At 43.1% G+C, this 20,533-nt stretch overlaps 1 protein-coding gene across 6 annotated transcripts in view; it reads left to right on the top strand.

Moving 5' to 3' along the window:
* Nucleotides 1-12,675, top strand: part of INO80D (INO80 complex subunit D) — a 72,653-nt gene extending 59,978 nt beyond the window's left edge. For all 6 annotated transcript variants that reach the window (XM_046019878.1, XM_046019875.1, XM_046019877.1 and 3 more), the window contains one exon: nt 543-12,675. In XM_046019878.1, the coding sequence (XP_045875834.1) occupies nt 543-1,708 (1,166 nt within the window). In that variant the 3' untranslated portion in view covers nt 1,709-12,675. The remainder of the gene's footprint in view (nt 1-542) is intronic.
* The last annotated feature ends 7,858 nt before the right edge of the window (nt 12,676-20,533 follow it).

The following is a 20,533-nucleotide window of genomic DNA, read 5'->3' as shown; positions in this document are numbered from 1 at the left end:
CTCCAGTCTGAACGGATGTGTTTCCTGTTTTAATGATTTCAACTTTATGTAAAAACACAGGTGTAGTCAGACTGGTCACCGTGTGTTTTAAGTTGGTATTGCTCAGAATCCTTAAGAATTTAATGCTTTGATGAGCTGGGTGTAGAAGGTGCTGTGGACAAACGGAAGATGTGACACAGGTTCCAGTCCAGTCCTTGGAAGCTTCTCTGTTCCACAGGGACCCTCTTTAATAGAATACTGGTTTGGTTTGGTTTGGTTTCAGTGATTTATATATTTATCAGAGAGCACTCATGTGTGTAGGGGGAGGGACAAAGGGAGAGACAATCTCAGTCTCCCTGCTGAGCATGAAGCCCAGTGTGGGGCTGATCCCATGACCCTGAGATCATGAGCTGAACTGAAATCCAGAGTCAGAGCTCAACTGACTGAGCCGCCCAGGCTCCCCTTTAATAGAATATTGTTGAAAAATAATACAGGCATCTGCTTTTTGTAATAAGGGACCAGCGGAAGCTCTGCTCATTCTTGATGGCTTTTGTTCTCCTTAGGAAAGAACGGAGACCTCCTTCCGACTACCGAAGAGGCCGAGGAACTTGAACGGGCCTTGCAGGCTGTAACTTCTCTTGAGTGCCTGAGTACCATTGGGGTACTTACCCAGTCAGATGGTGTGCCAGTCCAGGAGTTGTCCGATAGAGGAATAGGGGTGTTCTCCGCGGGTAGTGGAGCTTCAGGAATTCAGTCCTTGAGCCGAGAAGTTAACGCGGACCTAGGGGAGCTATTGAATGGGCGCATAGTACACGATAATTTTTCTAGTCTAGAGCTGGATGAGAACCTGCTCCGTTCCGCTACCTTGTCTAACCCACCTACACCCCTGGCAGGGCAGATCCAGGGGCAGTTCTCTGCCCCAGCCAACGTTGGCCTTACTTCTGCCACTCTGATCAGCCAGAGTGCACTTGGGGAGAGAGCCTTCCCAGGACAGTTTCATGGACTACATGACGGCAGCCATGCCTCCCAGAGGCCACGCCCTGCCCAGCTGCTGAGCAAGGCAGATGACCTAATCACCTCACGACAGCAATACAGCAGTGATCATTCACACTCCTCGCCCCATGGAAGCCATTATGATAGTGAGCACGTGCCGTCTCCCTATAGTGACCATATCACCTCTCCCCACACGACATCTTTCTCTGGTGATAATATGGCAGCTACCTTTTCAGCAGAGATGCCCATCATGGCGCAGCACTTGCTCCCAACTCAACTCGAGGTGCCACTTGGAGGAGTCGTAAACCCCAGAACTCACTGGGGCAATCTCCCTGTCAACCTTGGAGACCCCTCTCCGTTCAGCAACCTTCTCGGCGCAGATGGACATCTTCTCTCCACTTCCCTCTCCACGCCGCCCACCACTTCGAACTCAGAGACCACACAGCCTGCCTTCGCCACCGTGACCCCCAGCAGCTCCAGCGTGCTCCCGGGGTTACCGCAGACCAGCTTCAGTGGCATGGGGCCTTCTGCTGAACTCATGGCCTCCACGTCCCCCAAGCAGCAGCTCCCTCAGTTCAGCGCAGCCTTCGGCCACCAGCTGAGTTCTCACAGTGGCATTCCCAAGGACCTGCAGCCCAGCCACAGCTCCATAGCCCCTCCTACAGGCTTCACAGTAACAGGTGCCACAGCTACAAGTACCAATAATGCATCTTCTCCCTTTCCCTCCCCTAACTGAGCGTGTCTGTGTGTTTGCAGGCAGGTGGGGAGCCTGGCATTTTCTATCTTTGTTTCCTGTTTATCATCCCTCTCCCTCCCCCCCCCCTTTCCTAACGGGAGATTTTAAACAGACGGGGACTACAGGGGAACTCCCTTTTCCAGTTCCACAAGTCGGCCTGCGGTGGACCTCGCTTCAGTGTTCACGTGTGCTCCTTCGCACTGGTGCTCATTCCCTCCTGGCAGGTTCACCCTCCCCCAATGGTTTCCTTCGTGGCTCAGCACAGTGACTGCATAGAATCGATTTTTAGCAGCAAGTCCTAGAAGTGGAAGATACCTCAGATTACCAGTGCCCTTTACTATTTCCTAGTATTCAGATCAATGCTTTCCATTCTGCGACCAGGTCTTGACGGAGGTGGTTCTAGATAGAACGGTCCTATTCACTGAGTTCCTGTGTAAGCGCTAGAGGATGGTGCGCGGGCCCGGGGCGGGGCGGGGCGGGGCGGGGCGGGGCAGGGCTCGGACGGAGCGCCACCTGCTAGACACCACATGAGGCCAGGATTCCATTCCGAATTGTGATCACGTTCGATTAAAAAGAAAAAAAAATTAGTCTTTTGACCGCCTGTGTGTGTGTGTGTGTGTGTGTGTGTGTGTGTGTGTGCTCGCGCGCCCATGTGTGTGTGTGTCTGCAGGGCAGGACGCAGCTGTCCCGTTGTTGTTGTTGTTGTTGTTGTTTGTTATTTTTTTTTTTTTTTTCTAATGAGGATAAGGCTCTGACTTCTCCTTTCCCACATCTCAGAACCCTCATCGGGTTGGTCATTCTTTCCCCCTGAATTAGTGAGGTCTCCCACGTAGAGAGGGTGGCAGGCTGATGATGCGAATTGCACAACCCCGTTGTGCTCGGATGGGGAACACCGAAAGCCAAATTCACTTCGGGGCTGTGGGGGCATCACAGCGAGCTCGCGGGGACCGACCGCGCGGTTGCTGAGATTCCAAGGTCTGGTGGTCCCTTGGCCTTTTTAGACGCGCGTTTGGTTTCTCCGTCCCTCTCTCACGGAGTAACTTCCCGAGGTGTAATGACAAAAAGACCGCATTCTGATGTGAAGAGCAGGACAGGTCAGCTAGGTGTGGAAAGATGGGATCTCTGAACTCCTTGATGTGTCTTTTCCTTTTGACTTTTTCATGTTGACAGTAGTGGTTCTTTGGTAACATTTGTAAGATGTCCGCGACACTTGTAGAATCGATGTACCAGTTGTGAAGTGCTGTGTAATATCAGAGGGATACACATGTTACAGTTTCTTTCAAAGCAGAATATGAAAATTAGATATAAATTGTACCCACCCTTTGGTACTTTTAAAATAATTACTTAGGTAACTTTGGGGAATTTTTTTTTTAAGTACCAGAATTTTAGGGTTCAAAAATCATATTGGTAGTTTAGTAAGTTGGTGACTATGAAATAAATCTGTGAGGTTTCTTTTTACCTGCCTTGTCCCCAGCCCCGGCCCCCAGGGTGGAACTAGATTCTAAAGGCGTCTGTGCTCTGCTTTTGCTGAGAAGCCTCACTGTCCCCAGATACCATTGGCTATTTATACCCGAGTCTAGTCTAATTTACATATATATATTTTAAAAGATGAGTAGAGAGAACATATCTATTAATGATGTGATATAATAATTCATTTGTCAGGGAATATTTGATCTTAATTCCTTTTCAATAGGTAAAGATTTGGATGTATTTTCCTACTTCCTATATGTAATCTCTTTATGCCGTGCTAATTCTAACCAGTCCCTTCTTTTGAAAGTGTTCTTTCTCTGCTTTTTAAAGGAATAATGGTGATCAGCAGGCATTATGCAGATACCACGTGCCTGAGATTATGGACGGGGAAATGTCACGTGACTGTATGAAATCATTATATGCCCTATTTTGTATTTATTGAAGTTTTCTTTTTGTGGGCCAAAAATACATTTGTAATATATTTAGGGTTTTTTTTTTAATCCTGATAATTGATTGGAAGATTTATTTTTGAACAGCTTTGCCTTTTTTGCAGATTGAGAAATTTCTAAATTATAAATTATGTCACAAAGCAAAATTATATTTGGTATCACCATAAATTTCTATTCCGAATGGTGAGGACAGATAATTTGAGTATTTCTCACCTGTGAACCTATGTTAGTAAGCTTTTTTATTTTAATGTACTGTAATGAAATGATTATGAGTAGTTACCTCTGCTCAAAAGTATCAGTTGGTTTTCCTCCACTCTTTCCCTTCCCCGTTCTCATCATCCCTAGAGAACTGTCCCGTTCCCAGCAATCCGATCTAGTCTCCATTGTGTACTAATTCAAGGTTGTAGCAGAGCAGCACACCGACTGTCTTACCTACCAGCCCTTTTCTGACAGCAAAGGGAACGTCTTGGGTAGTCGGTTTGAACTTCTCTGGCTCTTCGTCTCTCGTGGTAGCTGCTTAAAACTCTTCAGTTATCAAAACTGAGTTTGCAGTAAGTTGCACATTTTCTTGTTTGCAATTTTCTGTTTTATGTGCATTGAAAAGCCCTTTCCTGCTTTCTAGTAAGGAGGCATGGAATGATCAGGAATGTTGCCAGTTTCAGCTTCACACCAAAAACTTCGAGTCAGTTCATTTTTGTTTAGATGCCCACAGGGATAGCTGAAGAAGGGGCTCCCGTAGGAAGTACCACTGTAGGGTTGAGGAATTAGCAAAAAAAACAAATTTGTCTTCTCATTTCGTCTCCTTCAAAACCAGCATCCCAGCTTGCAATTTGCTTTGCTCTCGCGGCTTCTCGTGAGTCCCTTTTCGGAAGAGAGAAGAACATGCTGTGAACCCAGAGATAACCTGTTAACGTTTTTCTTTTAGCAAATGCAAAGCAATTCTAGTCTGTTAGTAGTAGGTTCGCCATGTGTAGAGAAAGGAATGAAGCGTCTTTCACTCTGGAAATACGAAAATTCGTGTCTTTAAGTAGCACTTAACGCTATCATAAGGCAGTACTGGAATCGCAAACAAAATTCATGTGAGGTCCTGGTTTGGTGGAAACTAGCTTGTATGCTAGTGTGAAATTCAGGAGAAATAGTGGCAGAGAAGTTCACTCCATTTCCGTAGTTCTTTGGGACCATATATAAAGGCCAGTTAGATTGTGTCAATGTGATTTACTTACACAGTTGCTGTAGTTTCTTGGATGCACTCTGTGCTCGGAGAACCTGAATTCCATTCTAAGGAATGATCCTGGCTGTGATCTTAGAGCATCGAAGAAGTGTTTTTCTCTCCTTTACTCTCTCTACATAATTGTTAATATTATTTTAACTGAAGTACTTAAGACATTGTTTTTTTTTCCTCTGTAAAAAATGGCTTAGTAATTTGCACATCTGCGTAGGTTATGTAGCCAGTAAACAGTTCACAACAGTAAATAGCAATTACACTTCACCCACCAAATGACAGACTATGCAATGGAAAAATTTTGTAATTATTGTCACATAGTTTATACGGTGAAGGATTTTTTTTTTTTCTCTAGTAACCGACCATGTGAGGTAGAACTGCTTTATAAATGACTTCCTGAGCAATTTCATGCTGGCAGGCACTGCAGTGGGTCTAGTGTCCCTCCACGAGAAGATGGTAATTTAATGAGATGCAAATAGTAGAGATGGAGATAAAGTTGGAAAATGTGTGTGTGTGCACGTGTGCGTGTGTGTTTCCTTTTCCTTAAAATTGTAGTTACCGTCTCGAGTGACATCAGGCTAAAGAAAGTGAATACTTTATCCTTGCCAAATAATTATTTATAAGATTTATTTCTTCAACAAGCCCAGTCTCAACGGCAAGCTAAGAATCCTCACTTTCTGTGACTAACACTAAAGCTTTGCCTTATCAGAGCTCATTCGCAGTCCATGATCCCAACCCAGAGGCAAAGACAGTGCTTTGATTTGGAAGGAAACGGTGTCTGTAATCCATCCCCATGCCCAGTCTGTAAGCTTTCTTCTTACGTGAAAGAATTTATATTCCTCTTGACCTGTACTGTTCAGTTTTGTTTTGGTTTTATATTTTAAGTAGGCTCCACGCCCAGCGTGGGGCTTGAACTCACAACCCTGAGATCAAAAGTCACATGCTCTACGGGCTGAACCAGTCACATACCCCGGTACCATTCAGTTTGTATCAGTTGGTCCTAGACTTTGAGCCTGTGTAGGTAACTCCCACACCATGGGCTCATGTCCCTTGCCTGCAGTCCTTCCTGCGCCCTTGCGTCATGGGGGTGGTGATGGCGGTCGTGGTAGGCTGCGTCAGCAGTGTTCTTGTGAGCCGATCGCCTTTTCTCCATTTTCTGTAGGTGGTTGTGGATTGGTAATTGCAAAAAGATGAGGCTATTCATAACACTAAACTAATTCTTTAATAGGTTTGGAATTCATTTAAAAAATTCCTAGGTATCTAGTTTTCAGGTTCTTCAACCTCTTTTTAACTTTTTAACATTCTACTAAATTCTGTTTTTAATCTGGTATATGTAGATTCATCTAATACAGTGGTCTTCTCCACGGTCAGCAGAACTCTGCAGGTGAAAGAGGCGATTTCAAAGATTCCTTAGAAGAAAATGTGGTCATACTGAATAGTCTTCATCTGTATCTCTTTCATCACCAACACCTACATCGTTCCAAGGATCCGTTCCTGATGAGAAATACATTTCTTGGGGGTGAGGTGGGAGGTGGAAATATATGTGTGACAGAACATAGATTTTTTTCTTTTCCTCTCGCAATACATTGAAAATACGGAATCTTCACTGGCATTCTGTAGAAAGGTTAAAGAATGACATCTTAGTATCTGGAGCCTTGTGAGCTTTCCAATATCCTGTTCTGGAGAGAACCAGAATCCATGCTTAGAAGACTAAAGTAACATTTTAAATGCTATCTTTGATTTGAAATAGATTTAAAAAATCTATTTGATTTTGAAAAAGATTTGAAATAAAATACCAGTGAAGAACCTGTTTGAGTATCTGTCTGTTAAGCATTTCCCCCTGACCAGTAAGTTAGGAAAAAAACCCTGAAATACAAGTGAATAATTACGTCTCCTAATAGCCAGTGTCATTAATGCAAAAATTATGGGGCCGACTTGGAGAGCCTCATTTCTATAGCAAAAAATCTCCCTTCAGCTCTAATTTCTGTTCGCTTCCCTCTCTCTGCACTGTGATACAGAGCCATTAAAGGACAGGTGGCATTTCAGAGAGAGAAGATTTGGTATGACTTTCTTTACCGAAAACTAGGTTACCGTATCTTGGGAATGTTTGACTGTTTGAGTGGCGGAGTTTGGGGGGGATCTAAAACTGCGTCTGAAAAACAGTGTTGTAAGAGAAAAGCTTTCTAACTCTTGGTAAGCTTTGTCCGGCAGCCCAGCTCCCCATCCCTTTTCCCTCCTGCCTGCTGGTGTCAGTTTCCCCCCACCCAGGTCCTCAAGTCTGCACAAACACCCCTGATCTGCCCTGACCCTGGCCTAAGAGTAATCGAAGCTGCCTCTTTCACTTGTTTTTTTTGTTTTGTTTTGTTTTGTTTCTGTTTGTTTTTTTGAGCTGGGGACCACTGAAGTAAGCTCTATATGCACCCAGAGTTCCCCCTTGGAAAGACGTTCACCATTCAGTGCGGCCAAATGCCACACCATTGCTGTTGCTTGGGGAATAGACTGATTTGCCCTGAACTGACTCCACCCGGTGTTGCTAAGGCCGCGTCGGCTCCGGCAGATGAGTGTGCAAGTGATGGGACGTTGGCTGCTTGTGACCTTGTCTTCATCTGCTCGGAAGGGTTGAAATCGGTCCCTCTTCACAGTGATTGTTCTTTTCACTGTATAGTGTTGAGTATGTCTCAGGGATTCCTTGTGGAAATTAGGGCAGTTTTTAAAATAAGAAAATAGTTTTAAAAAGTAACTAAAGGTGACTCATCATTGAAGAGAGCGCAAGAAAGAGAAAACGTTCGGTTTCATAGCCCACCGTGTCTCGCGTAGGATTTTTTCCTTTCTCCTTCAGGCTCTCATCTCCGCTTCAGCAAACAGAATCCTTTCCCATCACGCACAGCTTTAAAAGTTTTATTTAAAAGTTTCCTTCCCCGATGAGCTTTCAGAATACTTATTGTAGATTTTAAGAGAAAAGGTATATTAATTTATACTATTAACATCACCTCATAAATTATAAGTTTTATACTAAAGCTGTATTGAGTGTAATGAATTATGTTGCCTATGTGTTTTAATAGCTTAAAAAATTATATATGAGCTTTTTTTTTTTTTTTTTTTTTTTGACAAAACAAACTAGTGAAGCACCTTTTTACACTGGATCTCTGCCGTGTCAAGGTGTACAGCTATCCTTTGCTACCTTGCAGATATATAAAATAAAAGGATATCCTGGGGCCTCAAAATGTAGAACACCTTTAGACCATGTATTACTGCTCATAGAACTGTTGGGAATCGTGTTTCTTTAGTAAATGATCTGTGGTTTACACTTAAGATGGCTAGAAGCTTAGTTACAGGGTAAATAGAAATACATAATAGATCAAGCAAAACTCCCCCAACTACTGTAGCTGGAATTTGTAAACTAAGTTTTTCAGACCTCTTTTAGTTCCTATGGATTTATTCTTTAATTTACAGTTTCTCCTGTAAGTTGGGAAGTAAAAATAGAGAAAATAATAAATCTAGATGTTCTCAGTGTCTTATTCAGGAACTTTTTATCCCTCCTCACTAAGGAATTCCCACTGTGACTTAAAAATAGAATTAAATTACTTGTGTGCATGTCTCGTCTGTGTTTTTACACACATGCAAAAATATACATTGGGGGCACGTGTGTGAGAGAGATGAATGTGTGCTTAGGTTAAAAATAGAGGAAGGTAACAGAATGTATTGTAGAAATATGATTTATTTAGATGAGGCTATCAGAGTTTTTTTCTCATTGTCTCTGTAGTATAAATACACCAAATTCTTCATTATGCTATCTTAGTTAAAAGGCTAGCTCTGATATCATGTGCATTTTATTTTAACCTTTTGATTAACTTATAGTATGCTCTGGTTTTCAAATGACATGAGAAACAGGTTCTAAGACAAGCCTCTCACTTTTGAGCATAAAAATGAGAGAGAGAGAAAGACGAACCAGACACGAGCTGTTGTTTATCTGCTGGGGTGATGGGACCAGACCAGTTGAAACAACTTTTTTTTTTATGTTAATAATAGATTTCTTCGTATTCTGAGTTAGAAAATCTTAGTGATCATCTTTTCTTCGTGAAGTTAAGAAAATTAAAGGCTTTTTATAAAGAATGCCATTTTTTTTTTAAGGGACTGCTTTTTTGGAAGAGTTGATGGGATCATTTCACCATGCATATATCAAAGCTGGGATGATTTCAGTTATTTCCAAAAATTTTTTTAAAAAGTTACTCAGTTGTGCTATTACTCATGAAGTTAGTGTGCCCCCAACCCCCATATTTTGGTTATAAGAAAAATTATGCTACCCTTGACTTTTACCTAATTCATATGGAATTTTAAAAAGATACATTCCTGCATTTTGAGTTTTGTCATTTTGCTATACATTCATTACTGGAGTAACTGGTGGTCTAATGTAGACAAAACTAGAGTTGTTATTAAATGCTCCAATCACATTTATTTTTAATATGAAAATATCATGTACTTGGATATATGTCAAAACAACTTCTGAGAATACACCAGAATTTGTAGTTCTTTGAAGCCTCATTCATCTTAAGTATAGCCAAGACCTAGGAAAGTTCTACAGGTCGTTCTTTTATAGTTGTATTTCTGCATCTCCCAGTTTCATTCATTCTTGCTTTATGGATTTAAAAAAAAAAAAGATCTGCATATTTCTTGTACATATGCATGCAAGTGAAAGAAGGGAGTTTGCACTGGTGCCATTTCTCCCTTCAGTTACTGGTTCAATGGGATTTGCTAGAATAAATTCCCCCTGATTGAAGGGTGAAAATAGACCCTTTTGTGTATATCTGTACAGAGATGTGTATATGGGGTGTGGTGGCACTTTGCTGAATGTGAACTTGCCTTGTCAATGGAAAGATTGAAAAGTATTATGTTTATTTATACATTTGTATAAATCTATATATACACGTATGTATATGTGTGTGTATAGATAAAGCTATATACATATATTTCCCTTAAAAATGTGTGTGTGTAATAGATTAACAGCCTTTGTTAAGATTATACGTCTATGGAAAACTCGATGATTCTGTAAGCAAGAGGAGGGGACAGTCTGGAGTCCATTATCGGTGCATACCAAGAGGGAAGTCCTTTGGATTAATAGTCTTATTTACGGTTATTATAAGTGAATTCCTGGTAGACCTGTTCTTCCTTGCCAGTTCCACTGTCCTGCATCTTCACTGCCTTCTCAAGCAACCTCTCATCACATGTCATTGTATTTTTTTCCGGCTCTATGATGTAGCCAGAAGCGTTTGGCTTAAGCATAGTTCATTAACGTCTCGGTCTTGTCTTCTAAAGATCTTTATCTCTGCTATTTTCCAGAAGGTGTCACTTTGGGTAATAGTTTGTATAGTAATTTGAGGATTGGGCATTCATCCTTGTCTCAAAAACAAACCAAAAAACCAACATTCAAACAAGACTAATTTGAAAGTTTACCTGGATAATTTGGGGACAGTTCACTCACAATGGAAAAAAACCTAACTGATTTTAGTACTGATAACAGTGTTAGCTTTATTTTCTCATTTATCCTCATCAATTTGTCATTTAAAAGTGTGTTTTACTTTGTGTCTTTAATCATCTATTTACCATTTTCTTTTTAATGGAAGGCATACAAAGTCACACGTAAGCCTCCTGAATTCTCGAAGTAACTCACTTTACTCATGATGACTCCGCTTTAACCAATTCTTACATAACGAATTTTGCTATATTTTCGACTTTTTTCCCACATTTGTGACATTCTGTTTTAACTTCGCTGCAGCTCTCTAGAAAACTTGCATCCCTATATATTGTGCCTTTAAAGCTCTTATGCACACACAAGACAAAAGTGTATATATACATGTCTGAGCACGTGTACATATACTTTGGTATATACTCACACAGTATGTCTAGTATATATTGTGGGAGTGAATATATAGATACTCAGAGGCAATGAAATGTTGCTTTCTCGATATATATGTATATAAATAGTGTTGATATACTGTATATACACATGTATATGTATGAGTTTTAAATGGCAATCTTTTACATTTAGCAAAATGCTGCCCCTACTGGAATATTGTCACTGCAATGGCAGTTGTATGTAATGATTTAAAAATACATTATCGAAAATTATTTAAAAAAAAAAACCATTTTAAAGTCTCATCTAAAGACATCCACACATTATTTATTTATCTTCCTTTTCCTTTTTATTGTTACTTTTTTTTTTTTTTTTAACTGAAAGGGAGACTGTCATTTTTAAAAATGCCATCTGTCCCATGGGAGAAAGAGAGAGCGAGCCGGGGATTCACTCGAGGAACCTTGTGCATTTTTCCTCTCTGAAATGGAGATGTACCACAAACCAGCCTGTTTATTCCAGTTATAAAACAATCCTATCATTTCCGTTAGTGTATGTCAACCACCATCTTCTAGATCAACTTAATTCACCAATTTGCCTCTTCCTTTCATTAATAAATAATGATCATTGAGATCATTTTGCCTGGGGGAAGTTAACTACTCTCTAGCTGCAGGGAAATCTATCACCTAATTGTTATTCTGCCTTGTTCAAAATTCAACTTTGTGAGAAGGCAGCTCTCATGAAGCTTGTCTTAAGCGTGCTTTGCATTTATTTAGTTAAAGGTCTTCCCAGACATTTTTTTTTCTTTTTAAAGAACTCCAAGTCTGCATGCACTTGCCACAGATTTAATTCTTAGTCCCTACAGCTTCAGATGTTTTCATCCGTACATCAGTTTGGCACACTGAAGGAGAGACTATGAAGAAGAAAACATGAAATATTTTATTTTGTGATGAGTTGGCAGCAGATGACATTTCGAGACCTTAGAGAGAGGAACGTAGATGGACAATCCCAAATTGTAAGACGTTACCAAAAAAAAGCCAGTGAAGGAAGAGTACCCCCCTGAAGACCAGAACAGAGAGGAGAGAGGTTGGGGTCTGAGTGATTTCATAGAGTAGTTGAGCTGGAACTTGATATCAGAAGCAGCCTTTAACGAAGCCTTTTGGCCGTGTTACGGTACTAACTGGAGTACAGAAGTGTAAATTGAAACCAAGTTGCAGTGGGAAATCAGAGGTGAGGCGGTAGCTTCTTTGGATCCACTAAGGGACAGACACGTTGCACAGTTTTAAAATCTCTTCTTACGAAGTAACTGCACGGTAGCAAGGACTAGCAGTTCTCAGAGCCCTTCTTTTTCAGTGTTCTCATTCACCTTGGCACACAAGTATGTTTAACAGGCCATACATTGAAAATATTTACAAAAAAAAAAAAAAAGCTGCTTAAAGGGAACTTACAAACCGAGAATCTTGTCTGCGTTTGCGTGAATAGTGGCTAGAAGCTTGTTATATGCACAAAAGCTAAGGGCCACCCGTTTCTGCACAGACTGTAGCAGCCAAATGAGGACGTCGGCAGGTTTGGTTGAGAGCCCCCCAGTTCGGACGGAAAGGCAGGTCTATGGCACTGAGTGTGGTGTGGCTGGGGGGGGGACCACATTTTGGGAGGTGATAGGCTGTTGGTTTGTAATTTCCCTTTAAACGTGAAGAGATGGCTCACATTTTCCATATATCTCTCAATGAATGTACTGTATTACTGTTTTAAAAATTTGATGAAATAATAATGGATTGGTCTCCTTTTGTTATCTGGTCCTTGTTTAATTTGTTTAAGGGTTTTTGTATACAAAAGTTTACATTTTTATGTATATTTTTCTTGTGTAAAAACTGATGTAATATGTGTATAAAACACTGTATGTATTATCTGTATATAGTGTGACAAATGATTTTTCTTTCTTTCTTTTGGATGTATTAATAAATCTTGCTGTGAAGTAGCCTTGTTTTGCGTATAATTTCCTTTGCCTGCATATAGAGGGAAGCTGCAAATCCATCCCCCCCACTTTGTTATTTAAATAGAGTAATTTTAAAAAATAGATCTTGTATTAAGAACTCTAGGGAATTCATGGCTCTTCATGGTGAGACCAACAAGGATTAATATTTGTAACAGCTATGGATCTATTAAATGCTAGGTGAACTTAATGTGGTATCTAGATCCTTGAAATCCAACCAGAAGTTACATTTCTGGTAACATGAAATTGTTACATGTCATAATGGTGGTCTTACAAGCCAATTTCTATCTCATTTAATCAGAAGCCCCTTCTCTCTTCATTTTCATAGCTTCACAAGTATAAGAAGAACTTCATGCTGTATAACCAAAAGTTTAAAAAAAAAAAAAAAGCCAAAACACCTCGAAGAAACACTCTTCCTTTAAAGCATTGCCAAGTGTCTTCCTTTTATCTCCTTGGAATTGAAATGTTACTTTATCTTTTAATATGCAGATTGGAAGTTTTCATTTCCTGTGCTGTCTTTTGCCACAGGATTTTGTGGTATGCATAGAGGCTAGGATAAAATTCATAAGGAAAAATTAGTAATCTCATCACACATTCCTTTTGTTAGAGAGTTACTATTCTTTGTTTTTGTGGGGCATTTAGACTGGTTTTGCTTCTCCAAAAGAAGTTAACGTTTTGAGACAAGAAGTAGGTGCCCACCCACAGTACTAGGAAAATGGCCTGCGGTGCCAACCGCCTCCATCCCAGACTCTGCTTCTGAAATGGACAATATATGAAGAATAATGCTTGGAATTGGCCCCTCCATTTCTTGGGCTGTGTGACAGTTGACTTAAACTCTTGTCATGTCTATTAAGGATGCTCCTTTTCTAAATACTTGCACGAATCACAAAATTGGAGATTGTGCTGACTCAGTTCTTTGGAGATGGGGGAGTGAGAGTGAATCCCAAGCAGGCTCCACCCCCAGCCTGGAACCCCACATGGGTCTCCATCTCCCCTCCCCCTGCCCCCGAGATCATGACCTCTGAGCTGAAATCCAGAGTCAATCACTTAGTCGATTGAGTCCCAACACCCCCTCCCCCAGGCACCCCACTCGGTTGATTTTTTTTAAGACTAGCAGCCGTAAGGAGACAGTCTCATGAGGGAAATGTTTGGGTTGAGGCCACATCTTTAAAAGCTTGGTCACCAAGAGCCTATGGTCACCAAGTGAAAGCAAAAATAGAGTTTAGAAAATCAATTTTCAGTTTAGAGGAGAACCTATTTTCTTAACTCTTTGTTGGCATGGCTTCACCTCCTTGGTCTTTCCTCCGTTTCGTTATATATATTTTGTTTTGTTTTGTTCTTTGTGTTTAAAGTAAGCTCCCTGCCCAACATGGGGCTTGAACTCATGATCAAGAGTTGCTCTGCGGACTGAGCCAGCCCGTGCCCCCATCAATCCTTGGCGGGGATGGTTGGGGGAGCCTACATTACTTAAAAATCTGCTTACCTGCATTAATTTGTACCTTTCCGCAGTGTGTGGATCCGAACATTAAGGTGCTACTATTCTTTCCTTTCACTTAACTGGCTTCCTGGAAAATTCTTTAACTGACATGTGACTGTAGTCTGTTATTTTTGCTCCTTGAAATCGCTGTGATGGAGGGATGTCTATGGCTTAGCGCTCAGGAGTCAGTCAAGCCCACGGTGGCGTGTGAGTGCCGTTTCTGCTCTTCTATCTTGCCAGTCTTCTTTCAGGCCTCCTATTCCTTGTCTTAGTCACTTACTTAGATTTCTGAGCACTTGGTGTTTGAGGCAGTAGGACACCTGAAAATGAATCACGCCTGGATTCTACAGCCAAAGACTTTGCCATGTAGTGGAAGAGAGAAGATGCATCGCTGTGCAAACAAGGTAGAAATTGCCAAGTGCTTAGAAGAGAGAGAACATGCTTTGTACGTTCATGTCACAGAGATGATTTCCAACCAAAGGTGAGAAAACCGCGTAGAGCACAGCGCGTGTGCGCATTGAAGGATGAGCCGTGTTGGGAAAACGCAGAGTTCCAGGTGGGGGAGCCGTGTAAGCCGTTTGTGGGAGAGCAGGGAGCAGCTGAATTGGACAGGTGTGAGACGCGTGAAGGGAGTGGAGGGGAACGGGGGAGAAGCCAATGGCGATTGCGTCGGGAGCGTGGAAGGCAGAACAGGCAGGGGCACAAGACAGCTGGCCAGCTGGGATTCGGGAAGACTCTTGGCAGAGAGTTGAGCGAGGAGGTGCCTCCCGCAAGTCAGGCTCCTTCAGTAGAAACTAGTCACGGCAGTAAAATGGAAAGGAGGGAGGAGTTCAAAGACTTGGAAACGATGATGAGATGGCGAGACCGGGCAGCATGTGCAATCGATAGAGACCTCCCCAGGCTTCTAGAAGAGTGCTGCTGCCAGCACCAAAGTGGGGTGCACCACTCAAGACCAAGGGTTTTGAGAGAACCAATGAGTTTATATATACCTTAGAGAGAGTGGGGGAGGGGGAGAGGGAGAGAGACTCAAGCAGGCCTCATGCCCAGTGGGGAGCACGACCTCCCAATCCTGAGTTCATGACCTGAGCCAAAGTCGGACACTCAACCGACTGAGCCCTCCAGGCGCCCTGAGCCAGTGAGATTTAGACTTACAGAGTCAGAACTGCAAGCAGGGGTGTCCCGTGGGCATGGACAACCAGCGGTGCGGTCAGGGCTCAGAAGGGAGGCTCAAGCTGGAAACAGAGATAGAAACGTTATGGGCAGAGAGTTCCTTGCAGAAGCCAGATGTATATGATCAAGGAAGAAAGCAAAGACGAATTTTGGAGAGCAGCTCTGCGCCGTCTCTTACTGGATTTTATTTATGGCCCAGAAAGAGTGCACACACTGTCCCTGCAGTCTCCCCCCGGGGGAACGTGAAGCTGGTATGCATAGGCTAGCGAGCTGATTGCCTCCTTCACACGCCCCCAGGAGGGATGGCATTGAGGATCGTGCTGATCCCAGCCTGCGGGTGTGCGCTCACCCCCACATTCCATCTGAACCACGGTCTTCTTGTTTGCCTCCCCGTCTGGACGGTGTGCTCCAGCGCCTACACTGTTAGCTCCTGAGACGCCGGCCCCAAGCACGGCGTGTTTGCCCACAATATGTTGCACATACTTCTTCTTTTTTTTTTTTTTTTGTAAAGATTTAATTTATTTATTTGACAGACAGAGATCACAAGCAGGCAGAGAGGCAGGCAGAGAGAGGAGGAAGCAGGCTCCCCGCCGAGCAGAGAGCCCGATGTGGGGCTCGATCCCAGGACTCTGGGATCATGACCCGAGCCGAAGGCAGAGGCTTTAACCCACTGAGCCACCCAGGTGCCCCTGTTGCACATATTTCTGAAGGAAGTCAGTAATCTCAAGACGTTCGTGAACAGAAGGAATGCAGATTTCGGGAGCATCTGGTAAGAGGCAGCGCCATGTCTGGTTACCGCTGTGGACTCTGGACAGGACTTCTTAGTTCTAACTTTGCTCCATTGTTTAAGAACTGTGTGATCTCAGATGAGTCACGTAACCTCTCCTTGCTTTGGTTTCCTTCTCTGTAGAGTGCACCGCAAGGATGACTGGGCACAGCCAATGGCGAGCACTGAGAATCGTCCCTGGCACTTACTGAGCGTTGGTAAATTTTAGTTATGCTCATTTTGTAACTAAAGGAAATGATTGAAGATACAAGCAACATAGGCCCCTTCCTAAAATAAGTGTCTAGGGGAAAATGAATAAAGATTGGGGGAGGATAGGGATAGATAAGGAGCTTAGGCAAGAAGTTTCTGATGAGGGGCGCTGATTTTTATAATATAAGAGGACATAAATACAGATGGGGTTACTTTTACTCAATCACATTCCAAAATATTCTAGGATGTAATCAGTTACTAAAATCCAGTTAACTGCAATACAACTTTGCCTTCTGCTTTGTAGCTTTAAAAAAATTCTCCTGTGTTTCTGGGGCACCTGAGCGGCTCAGATGGTTAAGCATCTGCCTTCGGCTCAGGCTGTGATCTCCAGATCCTGGGACGGAGGCTCAGGTCGAGCCCTACATTGGGCTTCTGGCTCAGCAAGGAATCTGCTTCTCCCTCTGCCTCTCCCCACTCTCATGCTCTCTTGCTCTCTCTCAAATAAATAAAGTCTTAAAAAGAAAAAAAAAAAAAATAAAGAGCCGGTCCACATATCCCCTTCACGGTCTGTGGCAGCTAAACAAGCCGCCCGCAGAACTGACCCTCTTAACCACGGTTATTTCTTGAAGACTAACATCTTCCCTCTACTTCCTTTTCCTTTCACCCGCTGTCACTTCTTTCCACTGCTAAACATTGTACTTGCTCTTTCCACAATTACTTGTGGTTCCACTGCAATTTGGCTTTCACCTTGTCATCTTCCCGAAGCCGTTCTTGCCAGGGCCACCAGTGACCTTTGCTGTCCTTCTCTCTAACCTCTCCGAACCAGTCAGCCCTGACAACCCGTCATTGTCCCGTTTCTCCACTTAATTCTCACATGTCTTTTCTGGGTTCCTTGTTCATTTCAACTCTCTTTCTTCTACCTCAGTCTGAACACGTCTCCAGCCCATTCTTCAGCCCTTCCGGTTGTTCTTCCCCTGCTCACAGGCTCCCACTGCTGGATCCTTCTGCTCCCGTGGCTTAAACTCTGACTCCCCCGAGACGAACTCCAAACCCACATCCGTAGCTCTGGGGGTCTCAGACCTCAGCCTCCCGTCTCCCACTGCTTCCTGACGACCTCCACCTTCCGAGCTGACCATCGCTATGAATTCAGTTTGTCTAAATCCAAACTTATCTTTCCCTCTTTTTAAAAGTTTTTATTTAAATTCCGGTTGGTTAATATACAGGGTAATGTTAGTTTCAGGTGTAAATATAGTGATTGAGCACTTCCTTACATCACCCAGTGCTCATCACAAGCGCCCTCCTTCAACCCCATCACCTGTCTCACCCATCCCTCCCTCTCTCCTTTCCAGTAACCATCAGTTTGTTCTCTGTAGTGAAGAGTCTGCTTCTTTTTTTTTTTTTTAAAGATTTTACTTATTTGACAGAGAGAGATCACAAGTAGGCAGAGAGGCAGGCAGAGAGAGAGGAAAGCAGGCTTCCCGCTGAGCAGAGAGCCTGATGCGGGGCTCGATCCCAGGACCCTGAGATCAGGACCAGAGCTGAAGGCAGAGGCTTTAACCCACTGAGCCACCCAGGCGCCCCAGAGTCTGCTTCTTGATTGTCTCTCTCTCTTTTCTTTTTCACCTTTGCTTGCTTGTTTTGTTTCTTAAATCCCACATATGAGTATTCAACTCGGTATTTGTCTTTCTCTGACTGACTTGTCTCACTTAGCATGATACCCTCCAGCTGCACCCATGTCATTGCAAGCGGAAAGATTTCCTTCTTTCCTCTGGCTGAGTGATATTCCATTTATGTACGCGCCACATCTTCTTTATCCACTCACCAGTCGATGGACACTTGGGCTGTTTCCATACTTTGGCCATTGTAGACAATGCTGCTATAAACGTCTGGGTGCACATACTCCTTTGAATTAGTATTTTTGTATTCTTTGGGTAAATACCTAGTCGTGAGATTACTGGATCATAAGGTAGCTCTTTTATCAACTTTTTGAGGAACCTCCATACTGTTTTCCAGAGTTGCTCATCTTTCCTTTTTTTGTTTTTTTAAAGATTTTATTACTTATTTATTTGAGAGACAGAGAGAGGGAGGGAGAGCATGAGTTGGGGGGAGAGGCAGAGGGAGAGGGAGAAGCAGGCTCCCTGCTGAACAGGGAGTCCAATGCAGGCCTTGATCCCGGGACTCCGGGATCATGACCTGAGCTGAAGGCAGAAGCTCAACCGACTGAGCCACCCAGATGCCCCTCATCTCTCCCTTTTTTTTTTTTTTAAGATTTTATTTATTTATTGACAAACAGAGATCACAAGTAGGCAGAGAGGCAGGCAGAGAGGGAGGAAGGGAAGCAGGCTCCCTGCTGAGCAGAGAGCCCGATGCAGGGCTCGATCCCAGGACCCTGGGATCATGACCCGAGCCGAAGGCAGAGGCTTAACCCACTGAGCCACCCTCATCTCTCCCTTTTAAGTCAGTTCTCACCTGAATTTTTGCCCTTGCTCATTTGTTCACTTAGTCATTCAGCAAACATAAAGACTCCAAGTTACCCACACTAGAATCTCCAGTCATTTTGATTTCTCCCAGTTTCTTCCAGCTTTCCATCACTTGGTGACTAAACCAGCACAGTAGTTTCCCAGCTGATGTCCTTACTTCCAACCTCTCCTTCTTCCCATGGGCCCTTTACATACACCCCGCCAGACTGATCTTCCCAGGACCCTCCAAAATCGGCCAGGACCCCTTCAATCTCCTCCTATCCCCTCGTGGAAGGTCCCAGCACGGGTTGATTTTCAAGGCTCCTCAGAGTGGTTTTTGTTTTTGTTTTTAGATTTTATTTATTTATTTGACAGACAGAGATCACAAGTAGGCAGAGAGGCAGGCAGAGAGAGAGGGGGAAGCAGGCTCCATGCTGAGCAGAGAGCCCGATGTGGGGCTCGATCCCAGGACCCTGGGATCATGACCTGAGCCGAAAGCAGAGGCTTTAACCCACTGAGCCACCCAGGCGCCCCCTCAGAATGTTTTTTTATAACCTGCTTGAACCCAGTTTCGTTGTGTGATCATCGATAGCAAATGTACTTCCCTTCACAGCCCCTCTGCCGGCCAAACTTCTCTCCACGTACTTCCGGGTATACCCAACCCCTATGTAGACCGTCTCTTTGCTTATCCAAGTACCACCTTCTTTCCAGCTTGCTTTCAAGACTTCCTGCCCTCAGGAAGACTTCTGCCTCCAGAGAAACCCTGAGTCACTGTTCCCTGGGAACGCTCCTTGCCCGGAGCATTCACTTGCTGCACACCGTGCTTCCTTGACTGATAGTTATCTATGTCCACTGCCTCCTCCAGAAGACTGAGCAACATTAGTTAGGGTAATGACTTCTCTTTTTAAAATCTTTATTGCTTGAGATGTGGCCCAATGCCTACAGAAGAACCTCAATGAATTGTTGCTCATTTTCATGTCAGTGGAAGCTAAATAATACAGCTGAGCTCTTTGCATAGGGGGGAAACAAGGAACCGTCCAATATATCTTGATATTTAAAATTGGGGATCTAGTCTCTAATGGTCATTGGTTGCAGCATATGCTAGACTGTCAGCATTTCACTTATCCATGTCCTATCTCTCTCAAAATATGTGCAGCGTGGGGCACCAGGGGGGCTCAGTGGGTTAAGCGTCTGCCCTCATCCCAGGTCATGATCTCTGGATCCTGGGATTGAGCCCTGCGTTTGGCTCCCTGCTCAGCGGGGTCTTCTCCCTCTCCCACTAATCCTCCCCACCCTGCAAGCTCTCTCTCTTAAATAAGATCTTTTAAAAAATATGTGCAGAGTAGTAATCATTTAAAAAGCATATCATATCTTTTTTGTTTGATTTTTATATACCTATGGACTAGCAGTGCTAAAACTGTATTTGAATTTTGATATTTAAATATAACATCTTTGGTGTGCCTGGCTGTCTCAGTCAGCAGAGCGTGCAGCTCTTGGTCTTGAAGTTGTGAGTTCAAGCCCCATGTTGGGCATGGAGCCTGCTTTAAACAAACAAACAAACAAACAAAATATTAAGTATAACATCTTTTTCCGTTCACAGCTCTTACCTAAACTATTTCTTTCTGAAAATAATAAAAAATTTGGGGGCTGTCATGTATTTGTATTTTTATCATTTGCTTCTCTTACCATATTTTTGTTTAATTAATAGACTTCTTGACAAAATAAATTTATTCCTGAAAAGTTGGCAGTAAATCGGATCTA

This window comes from Meles meles, chromosome 9 (assembly GCF_922984935.1).
Source record: "Meles meles chromosome 9, mMelMel3.1 paternal haplotype, whole genome shotgun sequence".
Lineage (NCBI taxonomy): Eukaryota > Metazoa > Chordata > Mammalia > Carnivora > Mustelidae > Meles > Meles meles.
The sequence above is the reverse complement of the archived record's forward strand: the minus strand, read 5'-3'. Positions and strand labels throughout refer to the sequence as shown.